The sequence below is a fragment of the Leucoraja erinacea genome, chromosome 24, assembly GCF_028641065.1.
Source record: "Leucoraja erinacea ecotype New England chromosome 24, Leri_hhj_1, whole genome shotgun sequence".
NCBI classification, from domain to species: Eukaryota; Metazoa; Chordata; class Chondrichthyes; order Rajiformes; family Rajidae; genus Leucoraja; species Leucoraja erinaceus.
In genome coordinates this window covers 30380356-30401538 of record NC_073400.1, presented here as the reverse complement: position 1 = coordinate 30401538, position 21183 = coordinate 30380356, and the positions used below count along the sequence as shown (strand labels likewise).

At 49.1% G+C, this 21183-nt stretch overlaps 1 protein-coding gene across 1 annotated transcript in view; it reads left to right on the top strand.

The window, feature by feature from the left end:
* Nucleotides 1-21183, top strand: part of LOC129708905 (N-fatty-acyl-amino acid synthase/hydrolase PM20D1-like) — a 68804-nt gene that overhangs the window by 40096 nt on the left and 7525 nt on the right. The window contains exons 6-9 of the mRNA XM_055654959.1: nt 2530-2605; nt 8549-8610; nt 10413-10491; nt 20709-20780. Of these exons, the coding sequence (XP_055510934.1) occupies nt 2530-2605; nt 8549-8610; nt 10413-10491; nt 20709-20780 (289 nt within the window). The remainder of the gene's footprint in view (nt 1-2529; nt 2606-8548; nt 8611-10412; nt 10492-20708; nt 20781-21183) is intronic.

Genomic DNA, 21183 nt, shown 5'->3' with positions numbered 1-21183 from the left:
TCGAAGTCCCAACACCTCCGCTTGGTTCGCATTGACCAACCTGATCTCCCGGTGGCTCAGCACTTCAACTCCCCCTCCCATTCCGAATCCGACCTTTCTGTCCTGGGCCTCCTCCACGGCCAGAGTGAGTTCCACCGCAAATTGGAGGAGCAGCACCTCGTATTCCGCTTGGGTAGTTTACACCCCAGCGGTATGAACATTGACTTCTCCAATTTCAGGTAGTCCCTGCTTTCTCCCTCCTTCCCCTCCCCTTCCCAGCTCTCCCACAGCCCACTGTCTCCGCCTCTTCCTTTCATCTTCCTCCCCCCCACATCAGTCTGAAGAAGGGTCTCGACCCGAAACGTCACCTATTCCTTCGCTCCATAGATGCTGCCTCACCCGCTGAGTTTCTCCAGCATTTTTGTCGACCTAGCTTATCGAAGGATTGTTTAGAAGCAGAAAGATCATCTGTGATTGAATAGTGTGATAGACCCAATTGGCCGAATGGCCTAATTCTGCTCCTTTGACATATCAACTTATGGAAGTTTGTATAACTCTTTGACATGCTACGATTCAGAAAGTGTGTTTGATGAAGGGTCTCATCTGCTGTTTCCAGATTGGTTCATCTTCATCATGAAACTACAAAAGCCAAACTTATTGTCCGATCACTCGTGGGAACGTTACGCTCGTTAGATCAGTACGTTGAACGCCTTTAGGGCGGCACGGTGGCGCAGCGGGTAGAGTTGCCGCCTCACAACGCAAGAGACCCGGGTTCAATCCTGGCTACGGGTGCCGTCTGTACGGAGTTTGCACGTTCTCCCTGTGACTGTGTGGGTTTCCTCCGGGTGCTCCGGCTTCCACGTCCCAAAGCCGTGCGGGTTTTGTAGGTCAATTGGCTTCGGTAAAATTGTAAATTGTCCCTTGTGTCCAGGACAAGAGGTCACAGTTTAAGGATAAGGGGGAAATCCTTTAAAACCGAGATGAGAAGAACCTTTTTCACACAGAGAGTGGTGAATCTCTGGAACTCTCTGCCACAGAGGGTAGTTGAGGCCAGTTCATTGGCTATATTTAAGAGGGAGTTAGATGTGGCCCTTGTGGCTAAGGGGATCAGGGGGTATGGAGAGAAGGCAGGTACGGGATACTGAGTTGGATGATCAGCCATGATCATATTGAATGGCGGTGCAGGTTCGAAGGGCCGAATGGCCTACTCCTGCACCTAATTTCTATATTTCTGTGTGTGTGTGTGTGTGTGTGTGTGTGTGTGTGTGTGTGTGTGTGTGTGTGTGTGTGTGTGTGTGTGTGTGTGTGTGTGTGTGTGTCTGTGTGTGTGTCTGTGTCTGTGTGTGTGTGTGTGTGTGTGTTATGTGTTAGCGATAGTGTACGGGGTAATCGCTGGTCGGTGGGCCGAAGGGCCTGTTTCCGCGCTGTATCTCTAAAGCCTGAATGAAAGCCTTTATCTTCATCTTTATCCTGTCTGAAGGAGGGCCTCGACACGAAACATCGCCCACCCCTTCTCTCCGGAGACGCCGCCCGTCCCGCTGAGTTACTCCAGCATTTTGTGTTTTGCCGGCTTGTTCTTAACGTTAGTGTTTCAGCTTCTATTGGTGGGATCATCCTGCGGTCACGGGCATCGCTAGCTGACCCGCGATGAATGATTCTTCCGGCCAACGTGGCTGGTGAACGGACGAGATAATTGGGAACGTTTGCGTTAACCTGTCATTCGCATCACAAAAACCAAAACAACAGGAAATTAATGGGGGAAAGCCATCCCCTGTTTGAATAGAAAGTCTGGCGAGTTCAAGCAGTGTCGACAAGTGCATTCCTCCCAGTACTCCAGCAGCCCACAGGGTGAGAGTAAACAACGGAAACATACACTTGCAAATCAAAAATATGTCATCAGACTGCAAACAACCAGCAACGGTCTGGTTTTACACAAAAATGCTGGAGAAACTCAGCGGGTGCAGCAGTATCTATGGAGCGAAGGAAATAGGCAACGTTTCGGGCCGAAACCCTTAAAGGGTTTCGGCCCGAAACGTTACCTATTTCCTTGAAGGGTTTCGGCCCGAAACGTTACCTATTTCCTTGAAGGGTTTTGGCCCGAAACGTTACCTATTTCCTTGAAGGGTTTCGGCCCGAAACGTTACCTATTTCCTTCGCTCCACAGATGCTGCTGCACCCGCTGAGTTTCTCCAGCATTTTTGTGTTACCTTATATTTTCCAGCATCTGCAGTTCCTTCTTGAACACACTGTCTGGTTTTAGTTAGTTTTAGTTTATTGTCACGTGTACCGAGGTACAGTGAAAAGCTTTTGTTGCGTGCCAACCAGTCAGCGGAAAGACAATACGTGATTAAGGCATGATCGAGGCATTTAGGATTAGTTTTGTTTGGTTGAGAGATACAGTGCCCACCGGCTCCGCGCCGACCAGCGATCACCCCGCACACGAACACTATCCCACACACACACACCAGGGACAATTTCACACGTACACCTGGCCAATTAACCAACGTACATGTAGAATGATTCGAACCAATTCTTTTCCTGTTTCTCTAGACTGGAACGTAACCCGATGCCCCGAATGTTTGGCCAGGGACCAGAGCGAGGGCTATTCGAACACCTCACTCCGCAGGTACAGTGAAGGTAGACGCAAAAAGCCGGAGTAATTCAGCGGGGTCAGGCAACATCTCTGGAGAAAAGGAATAGGTGACGTCTCGGGTCGAGACCCTTCATCAGACTGGGAGCCAGGGGAGAGAGAGATATAGATGGTGATGTAGAGAGATATAGATGGTGATGTAGAGAGATGCAGAACAAATGAATGAATGCATGCTGTGAGCTAGGTGAAAATGAGTTACAGACAATGAGACTAGCACGACGACTTGGGTGGGAGACGGGGGTGGACGGAGAGAGAGAGGATGCGGGGGGTTACTTGCAGTTATAGAAATCAATATTCTCAGGAGGTCCCCCTCACTCAGTTGGCTCGGGGACCAGCGTGGTGGAGTCAGGGAGGGGGAAACTAGAGGTATGGGAAGGTACTGAACACGGCAGAGCCGGAGTCGATGCCTCAAGAATGATGGAGCCCACAATGGTCCATTGTTGGCTGGGGACGAGGTGATAATGACGGCGAAATGAGCAGGAGGACCAGGGTGGGGCATGGACGGAGGGAGAATGGGATGCCATGGTCACCGGATGTTAGAGGAATCAGGATCATGTCGCTGGGTCGTAAGCTGCCCAGTTGGTCCAAAATGCTGCCGCTCGCCTTTTAACCGGAACTCGAAAGAGGGAGCACATTACGCCAATTTTGGCCTCCCTTCACTGGCTCCCAGTGCACTTTCGAGTTCATTTTAAAATTCTTTTATTTGTTTTTAAATCATTGAATGGCCTCGCCCCGCCTTACCTCTCTGAGCTGCTCCACCTATATGCTCCTGCCCGGTGCCTCAGGTCAGCGGATCAGCTGCTCCTTGAGGTACCAAGGTCTAAGCGGAAGCTCAGAGGGGATAGAGCCTTTTCTGTTGCTGCCCCGGCACTCTGGAACACCTTGCCGCTGCAGATCAGACAGGCCCCTTCACTGTCCATCTTTAAATCCTCCCTAAAAACTCACTTTTATTCACTGGCTTTCGACACTGGCTGAGACTTTGTTCCTGTTTTAGTGCTTTTAATGTCTTTTAATTTTTACTGTTTTTATAGTCCTGTCGTCTTAATGGTTTTAGTAGTTTGTAATAACTTTTTGTTGACTTCCCATGTACAGCACTTTGTGGTAACTGATGTTGTCTAAAAGCGCTTTATAAATAAAGTTATTATTATTATTACTGTTATGAGGTGCAGGTACAGTGGCGTCTGTAGAAAGTGTATTGGTGTCACGGTGGCGCAGCGGTAGAGTTGCTGCCTCACAGCGCCAGAGACCCGGGTTCGATCCTGACCACGGGCGCTGTCTGTACGGAATTTGGACGTCCTCCCCGTGACCTGCGTAGGTTTTCAGGGAAACGTCGCCTATTCCTTCGCTCCATAGATGCTGCCTCGCCCGCTGAGTTTCTCCAGCATTTTTGTCGACATTTGGTCTTTTCCTGATGGTTGCCAACTTTGTCAGAAGCAGATGTCGTCACTAGATTGTACTTTGACTGTATTGCCTGGGAGTTAATTGACTAAACCATTATTTGTGATCAATGCATTGGAATTTAAATTGATTGAAGTCAAGTCAAGTCAAGTCAGTTTATTGTCATGTGTCCCTGATAGGACAATGAAATTCTTGCTTTGCTTCAGCACAACAGAACATAGTAGGCATGAATACAGAACAGATCAGTGTGTCCATATACCATTATATACGTAAATACACACATGAATAAATAAACTGATGAAGTGCAAATAACAGATAATGGGTTATTAATGTTCAGAGTTTTGTCCGAGCCAGGTTTAATAGCCTGATGGCTGTGGGGAAGTAGCTATTCCTGAACCTGGACGTTGCAGTCTTCAGGCTCCTGTACCTTCTACCTGAAGGTAGCAGGGAGATGAGTGTGTGGCCAGGATGGTGTGGGTCTTTGATGATACTGCCAGCCTTTTTGAGGCAGCGACTGCGATAAATCCCCTCGATGGAAGGGAGGTCAGAGCCGATGATGGACTGGGCAGTGTTTACTACTTTTTGTAGTCTCTTCCTCTCCAGGGCGCTCAAGTTGCCGAACCAAGCCACGATGCAACCGGTCAGCATGCTCTCTGCTGTGCAACTGTAGAAGTTAGAAGTTAGAATACTGCAGCTGGCAAGGACTCGGTGGGCCGAAGGGACTGTTTCCATGCTGTATCCTCACCCAACCATCCTGTGACAATCTTTGGTTGATTGTAGTTAGCAGCTGTGTTGAGATGTGTTGGAGCACGGTGGCGCAGCGGTAGAGTTGCTGCCTCACAGCACCGGAGATCCGGGTTCGATCCCGACCACGGGTGCCGTCTTGTACGGAGCTTGCACGTTCTCCCCGTGACCTGCGTGGGCTTTATCCGGGCGCTCCGGTTTCCTCCCACACTCCAAAGACGTGCAGGTTTGTAGGTTGACGCAAAATGCTGGAGTAACTCAGGGGAAACGGGGAGCATCTCCGGAGAGCAGGAATGGGTGACGTTTCTCTCCAGGGACGCTGCCTGCCTCGCTGAGTTACTCCAGCATTGTGTGTCTATCTTTGGTGTAAACCAGCACCTGCAGTTCCTTTCTACAGATGCGTGGGTTAATTGGCTTTGGTTAAAATTGTAAACTCTCCCTCGTGTACAGGATAGTGTTGCCCCTGTCCCACTTAGGAGACCTACACAGCAACCTCTGGTGGTTACACAAAAAAGCTGGAGAAACTCAGCGGGTGCAGCAGCATCTATGGAGCGAAGGAAATAGGCAACGTTTCGGCCCGAAACGTTGCCTATTTCCTTCGCTCCATAGATGCTGCTGCACCCGCTGAGTTTCTCCAGCTTTTTGGTGTAACCTTCGATTCTCCAGCATCTGCAGTTCCCTCTTAGACACAGCAACCTCTGGTGACCTTGCCCGTCACCCAAGGTTTCCATGAGGTCACCGGAGGTTTCGGCCACTCTCCCTAATGGTCTAAAGTGGTTTCATCTAGGTCGCTGCTATTTTTTTCATCATGATTAAAACCGGCCTCGACTAAAATTAGCTTGCCGTTGTATAAATCAATAATTCTTCAGTCGCAGGTCTAGTCGAAGCCTGTTTTCTTCATAGTGGAGGAAGGTTTTCAACACATGCGTGGGAGGTGGTGGGAGGTTGCGGGTCACCTCCAGCTTGATTTATTTTTGTGGTGGCGGGCAAGGTCACCAGAGGTTGCTGTTTAGGTCTCCTAAGTGGGACATGGGCTTAATGTACGGGGTGACCATTGGTCGGCGCATTGGTCATTGGTCGGGATGATCGATGGGCCGAAGGGCCTGTTTCCGCGTCATATCCCTAACGTCGAAAACTAACAAGCTGAATCAGAATTATTATGGGTTACACAAAAAAGCTGGAGAAACTCAGCGGGTGCAGCAGCATCTAGATGCTGCTGCACCCGCTGAGTTTCTCCAGCTTTTTTGTGTAACCTTCGATTCTCCAGCATCTGCAGTTCCCTCTTAAACACAGAATTATTATGGGCCTGTCGCACTTAGGCAATTTGTTTGAGCAACTACAGGAGACAGAGGTGACAATTTTTGTTGTGATAGGTTGACGTAGGTGAATTCCATTAAAACTAGTCCCTGGCAGTCACCTAAAGAGTCGCCTAAGTCGAACAGGCCCATAATAACTAACCTCCAGCAAGGCAGCAACAGGTCTCCTCAGTGAAACATCTCAGTGCCATGTTGATGAACATTTTTCCCATTGCTTTCATGTTTTTCCATTCTTTACACATGTTGCCAATTTCTGGTCGAGGATTATAGAAAGCAGCTGCTTCTATTGTTTCAGATCCAAATGCTTTGGAAATGTTGGCCTGTTTACACACGGCCTTGTATGCAGTCTAAGCCAAGAGTTTCCCTTCAAGATCATATCTCCACTTGTCATGTGGCAATATGCTACATATTGTGTGTGCGGCGTAGGATTGTAATGGGCTGCCCAAAGCATTAAAGTGTGGTTTTAATCATTCATAAATAAATGAGTGTAACCACAACTGCAATACAAAAACATTTAGATCTGAACATTTGAGCCCATTCCAGCACAATGGGTTTATAGATAATGGACAACAGGTGCAGGAGTAGGCCATTCGGCCCTTCGAGCCAGCGCCACCATTCAATGTGATCAAGGTTGATCATCCCCAATCAGTACCCCGTTCCTGCCTTCTCCCCATAGCCCGACAATATATAGCAAGAGAGTCGTGGACGCAGCCCAGTCCATCGCACAAACAAGTCGCACCACCGCTAATGTTTAAGAAGGAACTTCAGATGCTGGAAAATTGAAGGTAGACAAAAGTGCTGGAGAAACTCAGCGGGTGCAGCAGCATCTATGGAGCGAGGGAAATAGGCAACGTTGCCTTTTGTCTACACGCCACTGCTAATGCTTGGTTCAGCAGCACAGTGCCTCAGCGGTAGAATTGGTGCTTTACAGGTGCTGCCTGTACGGAGTTAGTACCTTCCCCCCCCCCACTGTGATCGTGTGGGTTTTCCCCGGGTGCTCCAGGTTCCTCCCTCGTTCCCAAAGACGTGCCAGTTTGTGGGTTAATTAACCTGATAAATTGTAAATTCTGCCCAGTGTGTGGGGCAGTGCTAGTGTATGGTGCAGGGAAAGTGTCGGAAAAACATTTCCACCCAGAGGTACCCCGTTCCAGCCTCCTCCCCATATCCCCTGACTCCGCTATTTTTAAGAGACCTGTCTAGCTCTCTCTTGAAAGTATCCAGAGAACCTGCCTCCACCGCCCTCTGAGGCAGAGAATTCCACAGATCACCACTCTCTGTGAGAAAAAGAGTCTCCTCATCTCCGTTGTAAATGGCTTGTTCTTAAAACTGTGTGTGGCCCCTGGTTCTGGACTCCCCCAACATCGGGAACACGTTTCCTGCCTCTAGTGTGTCCAAACCCTTAACAATTTTATATGTTTCAATGAAATCCCCTCTAATCGTTCTAAACTCCAGTGTACAAGCCCAGCCGCTCCATTCTCTCAGCATATGACAGTCCTGCCATCCTGGGAATTAACCTTGTAAACCTACACTGCACTCCCTCAATAGCAAGAATGTCCTTCCTCAAGTTAGGGATAGAGTGGATGTGGAGAGGATGTTTCCACTAGTGGGAGAGTCCAGGACCAGAGGTCATAGATTGGGGAAGTCCAGGACAAGGGGTCATAGTTTAAGGATAAGGGGGAAATCCTTTAAAACCGAGATGAGAAGAACCTTTTTCACACAGAGAGTGGTGAATCTCTGGAACTCTCTGCCACAGAGGATAGTTGAGGCCAGTTCATTGGCTATATTTAAGAGGGAGTTAGATGTGGCCCTTGTGGCTAAGGGGATCAGAGGGTATGGAGAGAAGGCAGGTACGGGATACTGAGTTGGATGATCAGCCATGATCATATTGAATGGCAATGCTGGCTCGAAGGGCCGAATGGCCTACTCCTGCACCTAATTTCTATGTTTCTATGTTTCTATGCAGAATAATAGGACGTACTTTTAGAAAGGAGATGAGTAGGAATATCTTCAGTCAGAATGTGGTGAATCTGTGGAATTCATTGCCACGGGCAGTGGTGGAGGCCAAGTCAATGGAATTTGTTTAAGAAGAAACTGCAGATGCTGAAAAAATCGAAGGCAGACAAAAGTGCTGGAGAAACCCGGCGGGTGCGGCAGCATCTATGGAGCGAAGGAAAAAAAAGATCTTTTTGGTGATTTCTAAGGTTCAGATTGATAGATTTTTGATTAGTTCGGCTGTCAGGGGTTATGGGGAGAAGGCAGGAGAGTGGGGTTGAGAGGGAAAGATCGATTAGCCATGATTGAATGGCAGATTAGACGTGATGGGCCGAATGGCCTAATTCTGCTCCTAGAAATAATGAACTGTTGCGACAAAGGGAGGTTGATGAGATGGGGAGCGTTTGGAGAATGTGTCTGTCACTTAAGAATCTCGGGAAACATGATTTTTAAAATTATCTTTTTACAGCTTTCATTCCCTCTGAATATGGTCATGGCGAACCTGTGGCTGTTTGGCCCATTGATCAGCAGGTAAGCAAATGACTGAAACCGACGTATTAATGTTTAAGAAAGAACTGCCGATGCTGGAAAAATCGAAGGTGGACAAAAATGCTGGAGAAACTCAGCGGCTGAGGCAGCATCTATGGAGCGAAGGAAATAGGTGAATATATTCCTTCGCTCCATAGATGCTGCCTCACCTGCTGAGTTTCTCCAGCATTTTTGTCTACCTTAGACCTCTTAATGAATCACTCTGTTATCTGTAAATCAGCCAAAGGTCCAGAAAAGCACATGGGGTTAACTTGGAACGGTATTAGAGTCATGGAGTCATGCCACAAAGGCCCTTCTGCCCAACTTTCCCAATCCAATCCAGATGCCCCCATCTATACTGTCCCACCTGCCCACGTTGGTCCATATCCCTCTGAACCTTAGATAGACACAAAAAGCTGGATTAACTCAGCGGGACAGGCAGCATCTATGGAGCGAAGGAATGGGTGACGTTTCGGGCCGAGACCCTTCTTCGATTGGTTAGGGATGAGGGAAACGAGCGATATAGACGGTGATGTCGAGAGATAAAGAACAATGGATGAAAGATATGCAAATAAAGTAACGATGATGAAGGAGACCGGCCATTGGGTGAAAACGAGAAACTGGTGCAACTTGGATGGGGGAGGGGTAGCTTTAAATTTAGACAATAGACAACAGGTGCATGGGTAGGCCATTCGGCCCTTCGAGCCAGCACCCCCATTCAATGTGATCATGGCTGATCATCCCCAATCAGTCACCCGTTCCTGCCTTCTCCCCATATCCCCTGACTGGTGGTGAATCTCTGGAATTCTCTGCCGCAGAAGGTAGTTGAGGCCACAGTTCATTGGCTATATTTAAGAGGGAGTTAGATGTGGCCCTTGTGGCTAAAGGATCAGGGGGTATGGAAAGAAGGCAGGTACAGGATACTGAGTTGGATGATCAGCCGTGATCATATTGAATTGCGGTGCAGGTTCGAAGGGCCGAATGGCCTACTCCTGCACCTATTGTCTATGTTTATGTCTATGTCTAGGACTCCGCTATCTTTAAGAGCCCTATCTAACTCTCTTGAAAGCATCCAGAGAACCGGACTCCACCACCCTCTGAGGCAGAGAATTCCACAGACTCGTCACTCTCTGTGTGAAAAAGTGTTTCCTCGTCTCCGTTCTAAAAGGCTTACCCCTTATCCTTAAACCGTGTGTGTGGCCCCTGGTTCTGGACAGAACTGTTACAGTTGGATATTAGGTATATGTTTATTCCTGTCACATGTACCGAGGTACAGTGAAAAGCTTTGTTTTGCTATTCAATCAGATCAGAAAATACTGTACATCAATGCAATCAAGTCAAACTTAAGTCCAATAGGTCAAGCAAAGGAGATGATACTGAGTGCAGAATATAGCAGCACATCAGTTCCAGAGATAAAGTCCAATGTCCGCAATGGGGTAGAGGTGAATCGGACAGTACCCTAGTTTATGGAAGGACACAGAGGGGAAGAAGCTGTTCCTGAGTCTGGTGGTGCGCGCTTTCAAGCTTCTGTACCTCATGCCGGACGGGAGCGGGGAGAAGGAGGGGTTGACCGGGGTGGGACAGGGACAAGTCTTTGCTATGAAATGGTCATCACTCCTATGCTGATGAACGTGTTTTCCGTTTCAGTTTGCGCTTTCGTTGCGTGCTAACGGAAAGGATAGGAAAGGGTAAAATGAATGGAATGATGGTTTGTTAACGCTTTGTTGCGCTGGTGGAGATGCCAGCAAGTGGAACATTCATCGCAGAGCTGGCAATGACCAGCCTCTGTCTGTATCTCTTCACAGGATGTTAGAGAAAAAACCATCGACCAACAGTCTTGTGAGAACTACCACCGCAGTGACGGAGTTCCATGCTGGGATTAAGGTTGGAAATTATTACAGAATTATTCATAATAATAATATATTTTATTGTGGGCATGCAGCTTCCATCCGATGTCATAACTTCAACAACTATGAAATTTAGATTTAGATACCCTGAGAAACATGATTTTAAAAGAACAGTAAAACAGTCTAAAGTGCAAATATGTCTGTGCCGGGAATAGAAACATAAAAAATAGGTGCAGGAGTAGGCCATTCGGCCCTTCGAGCCTGCACCGCCATTCAATATGATCATGGCTGATCATCCAACTCAGTATCCTGTACCTGCCTTCTCGCCATACCCCCTGATCCCTTTATCCACAAGGGCCACATCTAACTCCCGCTTAAATATAGCCAATGCACTGTGGCCTCAACTACCTACAACGCCGCAGCGAGACTCCTGACGGGCACCCGATAAAGGGACCACATCACCCCGATCCCGGCCTCTCTCCACTGGCTCCCGTATACATTTCAAGACCCTCCTCCATGTCTACAAAGCCCTCAATGGGCTTGCCCCCTCCTACATTAAAAGTCTTCTCACCCACCACTCCACCTCCAGGCCCCTCAGATCGGCCAACTTGGGGCTGCTGAATATCCCGCGGTCTAGGCATAAGCTCAGGGGCGACCGACCGCGCTTTTGCGGTTGCAGCTCCTAGACTGTGGAACAGCAGCATCCCCCTTCCCATCAGAACTGCCCCCTCCATCGACTCTTGTAAGTCTAGACTAAAATCTTATCTCTACTCCCAAGCCTTTCCTGACGTCCACTGAGCGAGGGCTATATGTATATATGTATGTAGTTTGTTTGTTTATACTAGTCTTATAACAAATGTAAAGCACTTTGGCCAACGAGAGTTGTTTTTTAAATGTGCTATAAAAATAAATGTGACTTGACTTGACTTGACTTAACACCCGTTCAATTCAAGGATTTAATTATCACTGGCTTGGCGTAATATCCACTGACTTGGCCTAATCCACAGATTAACTACCCTCTGACTAAAGAGGTTCCTCCCCATTTCCTTTCTAAAATTCTGAAAAAGTTCTGGCAAAGAGTACTTTCACTTGCAACCACACAGAACGAGCTGACAGCTGAAGGAACTCACTCTCTCTCTCTCTCTCTCTCTCTTTCCACATTAGTTCTGTTGCAATTCATTCTACACCAGCAGTGTGTTCGCTGGCCTCTCTTGGACTAGTTCCAACACCAATTCGTCCAATAAACAAACATAACGTTCCTGGATATGAATGGAATCCATTCAGAGTAACGTAGTCAAACAAATAAATGTCTGCTCCGCTGTATTTTTTAGAGATACAGCGTGGAAACAGGCCCTTCTTCCCACCGAGTCCATGCTGACCAGCGATCACCCCGTACACTAGCACTATCCTACACACTAGGGACAATTTTACCAAAGCCAATTAACCTACAAACCTGCACAGGAAGGAACTGCAGGTGCTAGTTTACACTGAAGATAAACACAAAATGTGGCAAGCATTTATTTTGAGAGGGCTTATATATAAGGCTCTATAAGGCGCTGGTCAGGCAGCATTTGGAAAATTGTGACTAATTTTCAGCACCACATCTGAAGAAGAATGTGCTGGCTCAGGATATCATAATAATCCAATTAGATTCAGTCCTGCAAATTCTGCTGCATCTGTAAATAACATGCCAATGTTAATCCAGTCCGCATGTGTTTTGATGGCATTTGGAATTTCAAGAATCCAAACCTGGGGGCCTTGTGCTGGCATTGATGTCAGAGCCCAATGTCTATGTTAAAGGGGCAACGGGGTTAAAAGGCAAGAGGTTTAGTTTAGGGGGTGCTTGATACAGCGCAGAGACTGGCCACTCGGCCCACCGGGTCCGTGCCGACCAGCGATCCCCGCGCACTAACACTATCACACCCCCACACCCCCACACACACACACACACACACACACACACACCACACACACACCACACACACACACCACACACACACACACACACACACACACACACACACACACACACACACACACACACACACACACACACGGGACAATTTACAATTTTTTACCAAAGTCACTGAGCATACAAACCTGTACGTCCCTGGAGTGTGGGAGGAAACCGGAGCACCCGGAGAAAACCCACGCAGATCACGGGGAGAACGTGCAAACTCCGTACAGACAGCGCCCGTGGTCAGGAAGGAACCCGGGTCTCTGGCGCTGTGAGGCAGCAACTCTACCGCTGCGCCACCGTGCCGCCCCTAAGTACTTCAGACATTAGACACGGTGTCACAGCGGTAGAGTTGCTGCCTCAAGGCGCCTGAGACCCGGGTTCGATCCTGACCACGGGCGCTGTCTGTACGGAGTTTGCATGTTCTCCCCGTGACCATGTGGGTTTTCTCCGGGTGTTCCAGTTTCCTCCCACACTCCAGGTTAATTGGCTTGGTAAAATTGAAAATTGGCCCTTGTGTGTAGGATAGTGTTTAGTGTGCGGGGATCGCTGGTCGGCACGGACTCAGTGGGCTGAAGGGCCTGTTTCCACCCTGTATCTGTAAAGTCTAAAGTCGGGTAAAGTCTAAATCTATATTGCCCATTGTGAGGGAGAACATATCGTGTATCTGTACACTGCAAGAGGCTCGATTGTAATCATGCAATGTTGATCCACTGACTGGTTAGCACGCAACAACGCTTTTCACTGGACCTCACTCGATACACGGGACAGTACACTGAACTACGTGGCCCAGAGCATTTAACCCTGGTTTATTGTTCAGCACCAGTCAGAGATATAGAGAGAGGGGGGGGGGGGGGGGGGGGAGGAGAGAGAGAGGGGGGGGGAGAGAGGAGGAGAAGGGGGGAGAGGGTGAGAGAGAGAGAGAGTGTGAGGGGGGGAGAGAGAGAGGGTGGGGGGGGAGAGAGAGGAGGTAGAGAGGGGAGAGAGGGAGAGGAGAGAGGGGAGGGGGGGGAGAGATAGGAGAGAGAGGGAGAGAGGAGAGAGAGAGGGAATGAGAGAGAGAGAGAGGGAGAGAGAGAGAGAGGGGAGGGAAAGAGGGGAGAAGGGGGAGAGACAGGGAGAGAGATTGGGAGAGAGGAAAGGGGGGTTAAGAGAGGGGAGAGAGAGAGGAGAGGGTGAGAGAGAGAGTGAGAGTGAGAGTGAGAGTAAGAGTGAGAGTGAGAGAGAAAGAGAGATAGTATTGGTATGTGTATATTATTGTCGCAAGCAGCAAGATACAATGAAATACGTTGCTTGCGTGCTGTCCAGTCACATTGTGCTACACATGATTGCAACTGAGTCACGCACAAGAACAACAAGTTCTGCAACTGGAGCACAGAATGTGATGTTACTCATGTTGCCAATGGTCCCATATTAGCCGGGACATCCCGTATATTGGGGCTACATTGGTTTGTCCCGTACGGGACCGCCCTTGTCCCGTATTTGACCGCTACTACTCGGGTCGAGGGGACTGTCGGGTCGTCCGGCCCCCGCCTCACCCGTCCCGACGTAGTGCAGCCCGTGGAGTGCAGCAGCAGAGCCTCGCCCGTGGCCCCGTCGGTTGGTCGGCAGCCCGGTCAGCTGTCCGACCTTCGGACCTTCGCTTACCGCCCACACCACCACCACCACATCCCCTCCTTCTCACGGCCGATCATCGGTTCATGAGTTGGACGGGGCGCCAGACATTGCGCGCGCCCCCCCCCCGGGCCAAAACTCCTGAGCTGGCCCCGCCGGCTGGGCTTTGCGTGTAGTCCAGCACCCGGGGCCAACTCATCATTCACCCAGCCACAGCCCAGTCGGTCAACGAATTGCCGTCGGGAATTTGACCCGTATTTTGACCCTTTTGGCCCTTATTTGGGAGTGAGGAAGTTGGCGACACTAAGTGTTACACAGCGTTAAAGTTACAGAGAAAGTGCAGATAAATTTACAAACCGCAATGGCCGCAGTGAGCTAGGTTGGAAGATCGACTTAATGAGAGAACCACCCATGGACTGATCACAGTGAGGACGAAACTGTCCCTGAATCTGGTGGCATGTGCTGTCAGATATAGTTCAGAGTTTGTTTGATGGTGAGTTTATTAGCCTGAATTGCTGTGGGGAAGTAGCTATTCCTGAACCTGGATGTACCAGAATTCAGGCTCCTGTACCTTCTACCTGATGGTAGCGGGGAGATGAGTGTGTGGCCAGGATAGTGTGGGTCCTTGATGATGCTGGCAGCCTTTTTGAGGCAGCGACTGCGACAGATCCCCTCGATGGTGGGGAGGTCAGAGCCGATGATGGCCCAGGCAGTGTTTACTACTTTTTGCAGCCTTTTCCGCTCCTGGGCGCTCAAGTTGCCGAACCAAGCCACGATGCAACCGGTCAGCATGCTCTCTACTGTGCACCTGTAGACGTTCGAGAGAGTCCGCCTTGACATACCGACTCTCGGGGTGTAGAGGCGCTGATGTGCTTTCTTTCGCTGAGAGGGGAGAAGAGAGAATGGAGGGAGTCAGGAAATATAGGTCCCTTGCTTGGGCAGTATTGGCAGAAGCCCAGAATTCATTTCAATGTTATTATTCTGCTCTTGTATCGAGCTCCTGCTGCTCTGTGATATTGGCAGCGAGGAGGTTAGACTTTGCATTGCCGCAGAATGCGTGATGCAGAATGTCGTAAGCATGCAAAATCCCTGCAAAAAAAACTAGCCTCTGCAAGGCAAACTGGTACCTGCACACTAATACTGGGCCCCATGTCCAAGCCTTTCTCCCCCACTCCTGCAGTCTCAGTTACATTCACATCGGACCTAAACCCTGAGGAACCTGACGCGCTACAATAGACAATAGACAATAGGTGCAGGAGTAGGCCATTCGGCCCTTCGAGCCAGCACCGCCATTCAATGTTTTTTTTGTTTTAAATTAGGTGCAGGAGTAGGCCATTCGGCCCTTCGAACCTGCACCGCCATTCAATATGATCATGGCTGATCATCCAACTCAGTATCCCGTACCTGCCTTCTCTCCATACCCCCTGATCCCCTTAGCCACAAGGGCCACATCTAACTCCCTCTTAAATATAGCCAATGAACTGTGGCCTCGACTACCCTCTGTGGCAGAGAGTTCCAGAGATTCACCATGTGATCATGGCTTGATCATCCACAATCAGTACCCCGGTTCCTGCCTTCTTCCCATATCCCCTGACTCCACTATCTTTAAGAGCCCTATCTAGCTCTCTCTTGAAAGCATCCAGAGAACCGGCCTCCACCGCCCTCTGAGGCAGAGAATTCCACAGATTTACAACTCTCTGTGAGAAAAAATGTTTCCTCGTCTCCGTTCTAAATGGCTTACTCCTTATTCTTCAACTGTGGTTCTGGACTCCCCCAACATCAGGAACATGTTTCCTGCCTCCAGCGTGTCCAAACTTAGATACATAGAAACATACATACAAACCCTTAACAATCTTATATGTTTCAATGAGATATCCTCTCATCCTTCTAAACTCCAGAGTGTACAAGCCCAGCCGCTTCATTCTCTCAGCATATGACAGTCCCGCCATCCCGGGAATTAACCTTGTAAACCCACGCTGCACTCCCTCAATAGCAAAAATGTCCTTCCTCAAATTAGGGGACCAAAAATGCTGAGAACTAGGGTTGACAAAAATGCTGGCGAAACTCAGCGGGTGAGGCAGCATCTATGGAGCGAAGGAAATAGGCGTCGCCTATTTCCTTCGCTCCATAGATGCTGCCTCACCCGCTGAGTTTCCCCAGCATTTTTGTCTACCTTCGATTTTCCGGCATCTGCAGTTCCTTCTTAAACTAGGCTGTGAACTATGCTCTGCACTCTGCATCTTTCCCTTTGCTCCACCTGTTGAACTTGATGGAAACTAGTTAGACAGGTACATGGATGGGACGTCTCCACCCGAAACGGCGCCCATTCCTTCTCTGCAGAGATGCTGCCTGTGCCCGCTGAGTTACTCCAGCATTTTGTGTCTATCTTCGGGTTAAACCGGCATCTGCAGTTCCTTCGTACACATGGATATGCAGGACGGGTTTGATGGGATACGGACCAAACGCAGGCAGGTGGGACTACAGTAGCTGGGACATGTTGGCCGGTGTGGGCAGGTTAGGTGGAAGGGCCTGTTCCCACACTGGATCGCCCTATGACTCTACTTATGTACAGTATTATCTCATCTGTTTGACAAACATGCAAAACAAACCTTCACATGTAACAATAATTATTCTGAATCAAATTAACCCAAAAACACACACAGCGCTGCAGGGTGGAGCAGCGGTAGAGTTGCCGCCTCACAGCGCCGGAGACCCAGGATCGTTCCTGACTGCGGGTGCTGTCTGTACGGAGTTTGCACGTTCTCCCCACGACCGAGTGGGTTTCCTCCGGGTGCTCTTGCTTCCCCCCCCCCCTCCTACATCCCAAAGACGTGCGGGTTTGAGGGTTACTTATAAATCTGTACATTGGCCCTAGTGTGTACCATTGACTATCAGAGGGGACTGTGTGGAGAGGGCGGCGGATTTCCGCTTCCTGGGAATCCATATTGAGGAGGACCTGACGTGGAGCGTGAACACCACTGCGCTGCTGAAAAAGGTCCAGCAGAGACTGCACTTCCTGAGGGTGCTCAGGAAGAATAACATCACTCAGAGACTGCTGCTGTCCTTTTATCGGTGCTCCATTGAGAGCATACTAACATACTGTGTATGCGTGTGGTACACCAGCTGCACAGCGGCTCAGAGGAAAGCGCTCCAGAGGGCCATTGACAACGCCCAGAGGATTGTCGGCTGCCCTCTCCTTACCTTGGAGGACCTACACAGTTCCCGCTGCACCAAAAAATCCCAGAGTATCATAAAGGACATTTCCCACCCCGGACACTCCCTGTTTGAACTGTTGCCGTCAGGCAGATGGTACAGATCTACAAGGACAAGGACGAACAGACTAAAAAACAGTTTTTACCCCACTGCTATAAAAGCACTAAATGTAGCCGCCAAGGAACGCAGGGGCGAGACATACTAAGGGACTGTGGTACACTGTGAAATCGACAGAAGGATGGAGGGTTGGGTGTTTATGCGTGCTATTTTCGTGATATTTATTTTAGTTGTTTATCTTTTAATATTTTACCTTGTATGTATCGTTAGCTTTTAGAAATGTTTGAATGGTGCACTGACTGGCTGACATTTTTAAATTTCATTGTACATGGTTCATGTTACAATGACAATAAAGAAACTATTCTATTCTAGTGTGTGGGATAGAACTAGTAACCAAAACTAGCCGGTCGGCACGGACTCGGTGGGCCGAAGGGCCTGTTGGAAACACTGTATCTCGAAACTGAACGAAACAAAACTAACCTGAACACAAATTGCCGGAGTAACTCAGCGGGTCCGGCTGCATCTCTGGAGAACTGAGATCGGTGACGTTCTGGGAAGAAGGGTCTCAACCCGAAACCAGAGATGCTGCCTGACTCACTCTGTTACTCCAGCATTTGGTATCCTTTTAACCAGCAGCTGCAGTTCCTTGTTTCTCCAAACCTAAAACACCCCCCCTCCCCCACCAAGTTTAGGACTGGAGTCTGGACCAACTAAAGTTGGAAGGATAAACACAAAATGCAGGAGCAACTAAGCAAGACAGGGATAATCTCTGGAGAGAAGGAATGGGTGACATTCCGGTCGAGATCCTCCTTCTCTCCAGAGATGCTGCCTGTCCCGCTGAGTTACTCCAGCTTTTTGGGTCTATCTTCATAGAAACATAAAAAATAGATGCAGGAGTAGAGGCCATTCGGCCCTTCGAGCCTGCACCGCCATTCAATATGATCATGGCTGATCATCCAACTCAGTATCCTGTACCTGCCTTCTCTCCATACCCCCTGGTCCCTTTAGCCACAAGGGCCACATCTAACTCCCTCTTAAATATAGCCAATGAACTGTGGCCTCAACTACCTACAACACCGCAGCGAGACTCCTGACGGGCACCCGATAAAGGGACCACATCACCCCGATCCTGGCCTCTCTCCACTGGCTCCCGTATACATTTCAAGACCATCCTCCATGTCTACAAAGCCCTCAATGGGCTTGCCCCCTCCTACATTAAAAGTCTTCTCACCCACCACTCCACCTCCAGGCCCCTCAGATCGGCCGACTTGGGGCTGCTGAATATCCCGCGGTCTAGACATAAGCTCAGGGGCGACCAGACCGTGCCTTTGCGGTTGCAGCTCCTAGACTGTGGAACAGCAGCGTCCCCCTTCCCATCAGAACTGCCCCCTCCATCGACTCCTTTAAGTCTAGACTAAAATCTTATCTCTCCTCCCAAGCCTTTCCTGACGTCCTCTGAGCAAGGGCTATATGTATATATGTATGTAGTTTGTTTGTTTATACTAGTCTTATAACAAATGTAAAGCACTTTGGCTACACTTAACGTTGAGGGAATACTTGCTCATTGACTGGTGCAGGCCAGATGGGGGGGAGGGAGGGAGGTGGTGACTGAGAAACATCTCACGATCTTGGTTGTATGATCCAGACCTGTAAGGTATAATGGCCGTCATGGCTCTGTATCTCCACCAGCTGCAGGCTAGTGGTACTGCAGTTACCGTCGCTAGTTCACGGTCAGATGATTTCTCATTGCCACGTGTAGCAAGTCAAGTCAAGTCAAGTCTATTCGTCACACACACACACGAGATGTGCGGCGAAATGGAAAGTGGCGATGCTCGCGGACTTTGTGCAAAAAGACAAACAAACAAACTACAAACACAATCATAAACACACACAGGTAGACAGAAATGCTGGAGAAACTCAGCGGGTGCAGCAGCATCTATGGAGCGAAGGAAATATGTGACGTTTCGGGCCGAAACCCTTCTTCAGACTATTTATACTATTCTGAAGAAGGGTTTCGGCCCGAAACGTCACCTATTTCCTTCGCTCCATAGATGCTGCTGCACCCGCTGAGTTTCTCCAGCATTTTTGCGTACCTTCGATTTTCCAGCATCTGCAGTTCCTTCTTGAACGCATAAAGACACACATATTCTTTTACATATTAAATATTGGAAGGAAAAACGTTCAGTAGAGTTAGTCCCTGGTGAGATAGGAGTTTACAGTCCGAATGGCCTCTGGGAAGAAACTCCTTCTCAACCTCTCCGTTCTCACCGCATGGCAACGGAGGCGTTTGCCTGACCGTAGCAGCTGGAACAGTCTGTTGCAGGGGTGGAAGGGGTCTCCCATGATATTGTTGGCCCTGGAGTTGCACCTCCTGATGTATAGTTCCTGCAGGGGGGCGAGTGTAGTTCCCATCCTAACTAAACAATTCCTTTGCTCCAGAGTTGCTGCCTGACTCACTGAGTAACTGCGGCATTCTGTGTCTATCTGCAGTGTTTTGCATGCTATGCAGACAGATAGGATATACCATTTATAGATATAATCACGTTAAACTGAAATGCAATAGATAGAGCAAAGAGGAAGATACAGAATGCAGAATATAATTTAATAACTCTGCCCAAGACCGCAAGAAATGACAGAGAGTTGTGGGTCACACAGACCAGACTCCATCTGCAGTTCACAATATCTCAGACGTACAATAGGTGGAGCAAAGGGGAAGATACAGAGTGCAGAATATAGTTCTCAGCGCATCATCGTAGCGCATCAGTTCCAGAGACCAAGTCCAATGTCAGCAATGGCGTAGAGGTGAATCGGACAGTGCCCTTGATTATGGAAGGACCGTTCAGAAGCCTAATAACAGGGTGGCACAGTGGTAGAGCTACTGCCTCACAGCGCCAGCGACCCGGGTTCGATCCTGACTACGGGCGCTGTCTGTACGGAGTTTGTACATTCTCCCCGTGACCTGCGTGGGTTTTCACCGAGATCTTCGGTTTCCTCCCACACTCCAAAGACGTGCAGGTTTGTAGGTTCATTGGCTTGGTGTCAATGTAAAATTGTGTAGGGTAGTGTTAATGTGCGGGGATCGTTGGTCAGTGCGGACTCGATGGGCCGAAGGGCCAGTTTCCATGCTGTATCTCTAAACTAAAGTACACAGAGGGGAAGAAGCTGTTCCTGAGTCCGGTGGTGTGCGAGCTTTCAAGCCTCTTTATCTGCTGCCTAGCGGAGCAGGGGGAAGGGGGAATGGCCGGGGTGGGACAAGTCTATGGTGGAGTGTAGATGGAGTCAATGGTGGGGAGTGTGGCCCTGCAGCTCACAGCTTTGCCCTAGTCTGGGTGATGCAGGTGTGAAGTTGAAGAGGGAACGTGTTGAATAATTTTCAATATTTTCTTCATTTTATTTTTGTTGTTTCCATTCAGGCAAACGTGATTGCTTCCTCTGCCCGAGCGACTGTGAACTTCCGGCTCCACCCGGCCCACAGGCTGGAAGAGGTATTCCCAGCAACCATTTAGCCAACTCGAAACGCTGTCAGATAGAGAGAGGCAATTAGTATTCCACTCCCCGACTCTGATGCCAGTTTCAATTCTTCTTTTGTACCATTTCAGAGGGTGGCGGAATCTTTGGAATTCATTGCCACAGACGGCTGTGGAGGCCAAGTCATTGGGTATTTTTAAGGCAGAGATAGATAGACGCTTGATTACTACGGGTGTCAGGGGTTGCGGGGAGAATGGGGTTGAGAGGGAGAGATAGATTAGCCGACAGATGGCACAATGGGCTAAGTGTTCGGCTGGCGACCGGAAGGTAGCCGGTTCGAATCCCGCTTGGAGTGCATACTGTCGTTGTGTCCTTGGGGCAAGACACTTCACCCACCTTTGCCTGTGTGTAATGTAATGT